The sequence below is a fragment of the Lolium rigidum genome, chromosome 7 (assembly GCF_022539505.1).
Source record: "Lolium rigidum isolate FL_2022 chromosome 7, APGP_CSIRO_Lrig_0.1, whole genome shotgun sequence".
Lineage (NCBI taxonomy): Eukaryota > Viridiplantae > Streptophyta > Magnoliopsida > Poales > Poaceae > Lolium > Lolium rigidum.
Genome location: NC_061514.1, coordinates 119,769,002 through 119,777,331, shown reverse-complemented (window position 1 = coordinate 119,777,331; position 8,330 = coordinate 119,769,002). Strand labels below are relative to the sequence as shown.

The window sequence follows — 8,330 nt, the reverse complement described above, 5'->3', positions numbered from 1 at the left end:
TGAAACTAGTTACTAGCTGACTCATTTGTACTTGTTCGTATGTTTCTCTCCTAGTTTAGTATAACGTTTTCATGTATTAACAAGGTGTTCTGTTGGTTGCCAAAAATGTTAGTGGCTGATTTAGGTTCTGCATGAGTATCTTCTTTTCATGTCTTGACTGTAGGCATCAATAAATAACAAGGTGCTGCAGCTAGTTACACATTAATTTGAACCATTGAAACTGTTAATTTGGTTTGTGATGGATGAATATCTCTTCACCTTTATCCCTTCTAGATACTAAGTATCTGTTGTGTTTACCGGCCCTGTTGATGATTGTTTATCCTGCCTTCTGGGCTGACCCTGATTTGTTCTGTAATAATCCATATTCTGCTGTGACAGGGCGTGTTAACTTTGTCTGCGATGCAATCATCGTATCTTCCCGCTACCACTGAGTCAATTGCATTGGCTCAGGAGGCTAAGGATGCTTCAGAATCCATTTCAATCCTCTACCGTGTGCTTGAAGACCCGTCTTCTTCATCAGATGCTTTGAGAGTGAAAGAACTTGCCATTACGAATCTGACAAACTATCTCACCAAAGAGAACAGAGCTGAGGAGCTGAGGAATCTGTTGACCCAGCTTCGGCCATTTTTCGCACTGATTCCCAAGGCAAAGACAGCAAAGATTGTACGTGGCATCATTGATGCTGTTTCCAAGATACCTGGAACATCTGATCTTCAGATCTCACTCTGCAAGGAAATGGTGGAATGGACACGTGCAGAGAAGCGTACCTTTCTCAGGCAGCGTGTGGAAGCAAGGCTAGCGTCCCTTCTGTTGGAAACTCAGGAGTACACTGAAGCTCTTACCCTTCTTTCTAGTCTTATCAAGGAAGTGAGGAGGCTGGATGACAAATTGCTTCTTGTTGATATTGACCTTTTGGAGAGCAAACTCCATTTCTCTCTGAGGAACCTGCCAAAGGCCAAAGCTTCTCTTACTGCCGCAAGAACTGCAGCAAATGCCATTTATGTTCCGCCAGCGCAACAGGGAACCATTGATCTGCAGAGCGGAATCCTTCATGCTGAGGAGAAGGATTACAAGACTGCCTACAGTTACTTCTTTGAAGCATTTGAAGGATTCAATGCACTGGAGGATCCAAAGGCCATCTTCTGCTTGAAGTACATGCTTCTGTGCAAGATAATGGTTAACCATGCTGATGATGTTGCTGGAATTATCTCGTCTAAGGCAGGCCTGAAGTATGTTGGTCCTGATGTTGATGCTATGAAAGCTGTGGCTGATGCCTACTCAAAAAGATCTCTCAAGTACTTTGAAACTGCTCTTCGTGACTACAAAGCCCAGCTGGAGGAGGATCCAATTGTCCACAGGCATCTCTCATCTCTGTATGATACCCTCCTGGAACAGAACCTCTGCAGGCTGATTGAGCCTTACTCAAGGGTGGAGATCGCACACGTTGCAGAGATGATCGAGTTGCCAATCGACCATGTTGAGAAGAAGCTGTCGCAGATGATCCTTGACAAGAAATTCTCAGGGACCTTGGATCAGGGTGCTGGTTGCCTCATCATCTTCGAGGACTCCAAAACGGAGGCGATCTTCCCTGCTACACTCGAAACGATTTCAAATGTAGGGAAGGTTGTGGAGAGCCTTTACATGAGGTCGGCCAAGATCATGGCTTGAGAAGATGTTTTGTTCTTTATGTGGTTTCTCTGGTTAAAACCTTAACTGAGATCTGTTAGAGCCCTCAGGACATGATATCATGCGTAGCGCCATTTCATCCTTGCAAATTGTTTTCTTTTAAGCTAAATGTCTCGGTCATGGACAAGAAGGCACTGTTGCTTCTGCTTGATGGAAATACTGTTAAGTGTTAACACTTACCGATATAAACCCATTTTAAATTTGGTGAAATATGCAATGTTATGAATCTTGTGGGTTTTTTTGTGATGGTCCAACAGTGCAGATTCAAGTACATGCTGCTTGTACTCCCCCTGTCTCAAAATTTGGATGTATATAGATTTTAGTGTCTACATACATCCAAATTTTAACAAAGTTGAGATAAAATTCGAAGGAGTACAATTAATAATGTGAGATTAGCTTGGTTCCTCACGAGGCTGCATGATTTATTGGAGACAAAATTCGAAGGAGTAGTAGTATTTGTTTTGATCCGAGATTCATCATTTAGCTTAACCTAAAAATACAATCAACAACAACAATAAAATCAAAGCCTTCTTCCCAAATAAGTTGGCTAGGTTTAGATATGAAACCCAACATAAATAAAAGAAAATAAAAGGAAGCCAAAACAAGAATCAAAAGGAAAAAGAGAGTAATCTAAAATTCCGGCACATGGATCCTAATCTCTTTGTAGTTCTATCAAGAACTAAGATTTTAAGGTACATTTCAATCCTCAAGTATCTTTTTACCGCTTCTGCCCAAGTTAACTTGGGTCGTCCCCTAGTCAGTGGTAGAGCCAACAGGGTAGAAGGATGGAGCGGACCCCACCCTAAGATTTGACCCAACCCATATATTTTATATAGAAAATAAGAAAAAATTAATAAAAAAAACCCATCCCAAGTAAGGTCTGCCTCACCCTAAAAAAAATGCGCTGGATTTCTATCCTCCTCCATACTCTTTAGAATTTCACCGTCAACTGAAACTTTTGAAGGCCTCTTACAAGTCACAGCGATTGTACTATTTACGACTCCAATATTTATCATAGATTTAGACAAACATATAAACGAATATGCCTAGATAAACTGAGCCTTTCTGACTCTAAATATTTAGATGGAGGGAGTACGACATCAGCAAAAGCCGTGTTCTGGACCAACTTACAAGTCACAACGACCGTACTCTTTCTGACTCCAAATATTTATGGTAGATTTAAACAAAAATATAAGCTAAAAAATATGCGTAGATAAACTGAGCCTTGGCTGAGGGAGTAAACCCACGTACCAGTGCTGCAGTCCAACTCGTGAACAATACGGTGTACTTATTTTTTGAGGGAAACCATACGGTGTACTCCACCCTGTACAAAGGAACCACGGTAGACTCGGTAGGTACCAGCACCTAATGTACCCCACCCACTACCCGAATCCGCGACAGCCATGTTCCAGCCAATAGGAGCGCGCCGCGCCGCAACCACGATCCGTGGCACCGCCGAACCGCTATCCTCCACCGTTGGATCGCGTCAGGCCAAGCACACAAATATCAGATCGTGGCCGTCCGTTCTAACCGAGACGCGTGGCTGGGGGACCCCGCTCCCGAGTATAAATCCTGACCTCATCCCACAAAAAATAAAAAAACAAAAGTCACACCCCACAGCCGCTTTCATCGACTCCCGGAAGTTGCAACCTCTCTCCCGGCGGATTTCGGATCTCGGAAGCGCGCGAGGTAAATCCCGAATCCCCTCTCCCTCCCTTCGATTCTACTAGTTCCCCGCTTTGGTTGGTGATCGGCTCCTGGTAATCTTGATTTGGCGGTCGATTTGTGTGATGAACTGGGTGTGGATCTGGATTTTTAGGCGCGATTAGGGTTTCGGCGCTGTTCGGCGGTGCGGTTGTTAAGGCTGGATGTTTACGGGTTTTTTGGATGCTTAGATCTGGATTAATCGCGGTTACCTGTGCCTGCGTGACATGGAATTTGTGGTTGGCTGGTTTTGCCGAATGATGTAGTTGGAACGCGTGGTGATATACAGTTTGCGGCGTACCTGATTAGGAAATTACTGTGAGTCTGTGCCTTCGTTTAGGCTATAGTGGTATTCAGGTTAGTTGAGTACCAGTGGCTTGTGATATATGTGATCTCTAGCGAATTTCGTCTCTGCTTGTCCTGCAAATCTGCTGCTTCCTTTGTGTACCAGTAGTACCGAAGTTGGTTTCTATTTGCTGTTTTTTACGATCGGAAGATGTGACTAGTTAGTGCTTTTTGGTTGTTATAGGATGAAACGAAATTAGTCTGGGTTGATAGTAGTACACATCTGAAGTATGCATTACACTTGTATGTCATAAAAAACGATCTATAATAGTTAAGTACCTGCTTGTATGTCATAATTTTGTAGTATGTGATTGTTCTATAATAGTGATATTATAGTATTGCCTATTGCTGTAGTTGGAATCACAATATCACATGATTTGATAATATCTGAGTACACAGACTGCCAAATTAGGAATTGATGTAACTTTGTTCATGCTATAGTGGTATCCAAGTTCATTTTGATTAATAGCTTGTGCTATATTTGTTTTATGGGGCATTTGCTATCTCCTTGTCATGCAAACATTTATATTCATGTTGGCTACAGTAGTATTAGTATTCGCTTCGAAACATTTGTGGGGGGTGCTGTATTTGTGCAGGAGCTGAAAATTTGTTTGCAGTATTTGGTATCTACTAGTTTTTTTTTTTAAAAAATGTTGGTAGGATGGAAAGAGGTGATAGTAGTAACTATCTGAACTATCTGAACTATTCAATATACTTGTATGACATGATATGCCACAATGCTGTCTGTGCCAGTGTGATTAGGTTATGATATTCATTTGATACCATCTGCAGCCTAGGCTCATTAGGGAATAACGGGTACAGGATAAACTTGACCTAGCTCTAACAATGGAAGTGAATTGTGTACACTAATACCTGTATGCATTAGTAAGACTGCCTCTATAGTCAAAATTTGAAGGCGCAATTGCTATCTCAATTCACTATCGCCTGCTTAACGAGTTTGTATTGATATTGTGTCTGATGTTGGTACCATACTGACCTGTTAATTTCCTGACACTTTTACTTTGAAAAACTGAATGTACATGCAGCTATCTTTGGTTATACCTGATAATTGGAAAGTAGATTTCTTCTTAGTTGATGGGCTATATCTTCTCATGCTTTCTATTTCGAAATTATCCCCAAACTAATTTGGTTTTTGTTTACATATCATTATGTTCCGACATTTGGATGCATAGTAGTAGCTGTTCCTACTGGTTCTGCAGCAATCTTAGTTAAAAGTAGACTGGGCTTTTTTTTTGAAGTAGGACATTCTATCGTGCGGTATTTTGCTGTATTCAGAATCTTAGTTAGAAGTGTACCATGCCTTTTCATCTGAAGGTGCAGACAGCATTGTTGTTGTAGAATGTCTCCTATGTAGGTATTCTGGGTTTGGAATGTATGTATAGTTACTGAACCTATTCATTAATATGAATACACATCTTTGACCATTGACATGTGGTTGTTTGCCTACTATTTGATGTGTTATGTCCATATTCAGGGAACTGACTGTCTTGTGTTTATTCAGGTAACCAAAGTTTGTGCTCATGGCTCGTACTAAGCAGACTGCTCGTAAGTCCACTGGAGGAAAGGCTCCAAGGAAGCAGCTAGCCACCAAGGTTTGTTGCTGTAAATTAAATTGACAGATTTATTATGCCATATTGTTACTTGCTGTTTGAGTATACTATACTTTGCAGTACAATTTGAACCTCAACTTCATGGCATGTATAAATATCTCTCACTGTTATATATATATGGATATATGGATTGTTATGTCATTACTGACAATACAATGTTTATTGCTGTTCAACAGGCTGCCCGTAAGTCTGCTCCCACTACTGGAGGAGTGAAGAAGCCTCACCGCTACCGCCCTGGGACTGTTGCTCTTCGGTGTGTAAAGCTTTAAACTTCTGATCTGTGTCATTGCACATAGTTTCATTTAGAGTTTTTTTTCAAACTAGAAAATCTGAGTTGTATTTGTGGCTGCAGTGAGATCCGCAAGTACCAGAAGAGCACTGAGCTGCTGATCAGGAAGCTCCCATTCCAGAGGCTTGTTAGGGAGATTGCTCAGGATTTCAAGGTGACATTTGTGGACTCTATTTGCTGTGCCATTCTTATTGTCAACTCTCATCAAGTAAACTAAGCTTTTTATTTTGTCATCCTGCTGTGTTTGTGCAGACTGATCTGCGTTTCCAGAGCCATGCTGTGCTTGCTCTTCAGGAGGCTGCTGAGGCCTACCTGGTGGGTCTCTTTGAGGACACCAACCTGTGTGCCATCCATGCCAAGAGGGTGACCATCATGCCCAAGGACATTCAGCTGGCCAGGAGGATCCGTGGTGAGAGGGCTTAGGCGCTCTGTCTCTGGAATGCCTCCCGACACCAATGTTCTGCCTATCGGCTGAACACTTATCGTGTGTCATGAACTACTAATAGCACTAGTCTTGTTTGGGGTATGTCAGTACCGTACTGTGTCTATGTTCTAGAACTGGGTCGTTTGTTCGTTGGTCTGTCAAAGCATCCATCTGATGGGTGTAAGTCTTGTTGCTATCTGAACCTTGGATTTATGCGTGGTAAATTGATAATATGTGAACAATTAGAAGATTATTCCGCGTGTCTCTCATTTTATTTGTTTCTGTGACGCATGGGTGCTAGTGTGTGGCACGCAATTTCCCTATCTCTTAGTAAGCCTACAGCAAAGTGAAATTATATGTCATTTGGTGCTAAGCTGTGGTTATTGTGTCAAGAGTTAAATGACAAAATTTATGTTGTGGGAGTGCATCACCGCATACAGTAGCGTTGATCATAAGTTTAAAGTTACTGGCCGTGACCCTTAAACTGTTGCTCTGTGGCACTGAGTTCACAGAGATTATCATGGATTGGTGGCTACATTGGCAGACGCCGAAAGCTAACCAAATGTAGAAAGAAGTATTTCTGAGCATAATTTGGCTAGATCTGGTGATAACTGATTCTTCATCTCAAGTTGGACTCAACTCTCAAGTATACACTGTATTCCATGACTCGATGCTTCTGCAATAGGTCAGACGAGGTTCCATGCGCAAGTACCAATGTCGGATGTGCACCATTCCATTCCCAATTCCTGACAGGATTTGTCAAGCACAGGCCAGCAAACAGCCGAACGGGAACGATGAAAGCACGATGTGGTGATACAGTCATAGTCAGAGAGGCCATTAAAAGGACCCACCCCCCCCCCCCGTTCTTTCGGCACGCGCAAAAACCATTCCTCTTTGTAGCCCATCCCTGGCCTGCCCTGACCGGCCGGTCTCCCATCCCGATTGTTCCCCGCTGACGGCCGGGCTGACCAATTCATCTCTGCGAAAAGCTCGTCAGCCTCTCCCTTTTGCTTTCGTCACGACATGTCCAGCGCGATGCATTTTAATGTCCGCGAGCGTTCGTTTGCGTCGCGCGTCGGTTTGCGTCTGGGGCTGCTCCAGCGGGGCGACGCATTTATTTTTTTTCTTGTTTTTTTCTCTTCTCCATTTAAACATAGTTCCAAATATTACATATTAAAAAATGATTTTATACAAACTAACACATAGTTTGGAACATGGTTTACACAAACTAACACATAGTTTGAACCATGGTTGACACAAATATAACATTTAGAAAAAAAGAAACCAGTTGTGTTGATTTCCGTATGTTCGCTCCCAATAAAGAACATTCGAGGGCACACCCAATCACCCAAACTGGAAAATCCAGCGGGAGGAGACGGTGCCCTTGTTGGTTCTACCGAGGAAGAACACACAGAAACCTCCACTACTGCCTTCGTCTGTCCCGTAGCCAGATTCGCTGCAAAGAAAGAACATTCTAAGTTCTAACTATCGGTGTCCGAGCCGGATTCGCTGGTGTGGTAGTGCCTGCGGCAGGCTGTGTCGTCGAATACCTTGACGATCATCTCGCTGTCCCCCTCATAGAGGAAGGTGAGCTAGCAGCCGGGCTCGAGCGCGAGGTCACGGGCGAACTTGTTCCACCCCGTGTGCAGGTACATCTTGCCCTGCCCGTCGAACAGGACCTCCACGGTCCAGCGACAAAAGTTGCAGCTGGCCTCCCGTAGCTGCAAATGCGCCGGTCGACGCCATCGACGAACTCGGCGAACTTGTCCGGGAGCCGCTTGATGTCGAGTGGGTCGTCGTCGATGCGGAGGAGGAACTCGAAGCAGCGGTCGTCCTGCGAAGACGAGGAGGGCGCAGGCGACGGCGAACGTGGGTCCGTAGCTGCTCCACCACGGCGGCCCCTTCCTCGGCCCCGGGGGCGCCCAGGGCCGCGGCCTCGACCGCCTCGCCGACCACCAGGACCGGCCATGGACTTCCTCGCGGGCCTGGATGCGTCGCAGGAACACCTAGGCGGCGCTACGGTCGAGCTTTGTGGCGGCTAGGGTTTCTTTGGAGGAGTGGATGAGGAAGAAGAACGCTCGCCCCAGGCCGGAGGCATGCGGTGGCCGCGGGACGCATGGCGTCGCCATTAACGTGGTTGGCGGAGGTGGGCTGCGGCCGCTCGGCAGCCGAGGCATCGCCATTAACGTGGCGCAGGCTGCCGAAGCGACGCAACGGCGCAGTCACTGGCGCGTTTGAGAAGACGCATCGA

At 44.7% G+C, this 8,330-nt stretch overlaps 2 protein-coding genes across 2 annotated transcripts; both read left to right on the top strand.

Annotated features, from left to right (window-relative positions):
• Positions 1 to 361: 361 nt before the first annotated feature.
• On the top strand, positions 362 to 1,913 carry LOC124678283 (26S proteasome non-ATPase regulatory subunit 11 homolog). Its single transcript, XM_047214197.1, has one exon. The coding sequence runs from the start codon at positions 400 to 402 to the stop codon at positions 1,666 to 1,668; it is 1,269 nt and encodes a 422-aa protein (XP_047070153.1). The 5' UTR covers positions 362 to 399; the 3' UTR covers positions 1,669 to 1,913.
• Positions 1,914 to 3,288: 1,375 nt separating this feature from the next.
• LOC124673744 (histone H3.3) lies at positions 3,289 to 6,332 on the top strand. The gene is made up of 5 exons (XM_047209785.1): positions 3,289 to 3,375; positions 5,258 to 5,348; positions 5,543 to 5,619; positions 5,719 to 5,809; positions 5,908 to 6,332. Exons 2-5 carry the CDS (start codon positions 5,277 to 5,279, stop codon positions 6,076 to 6,078), a joined length of 411 nt encoding a protein of 136 aa, XP_047065741.1. The 5' UTR covers positions 3,289 to 3,375; positions 5,258 to 5,276; the 3' UTR covers positions 6,079 to 6,332.
• Positions 6,333 to 8,330: the final 1,998 nt, after the last annotated feature.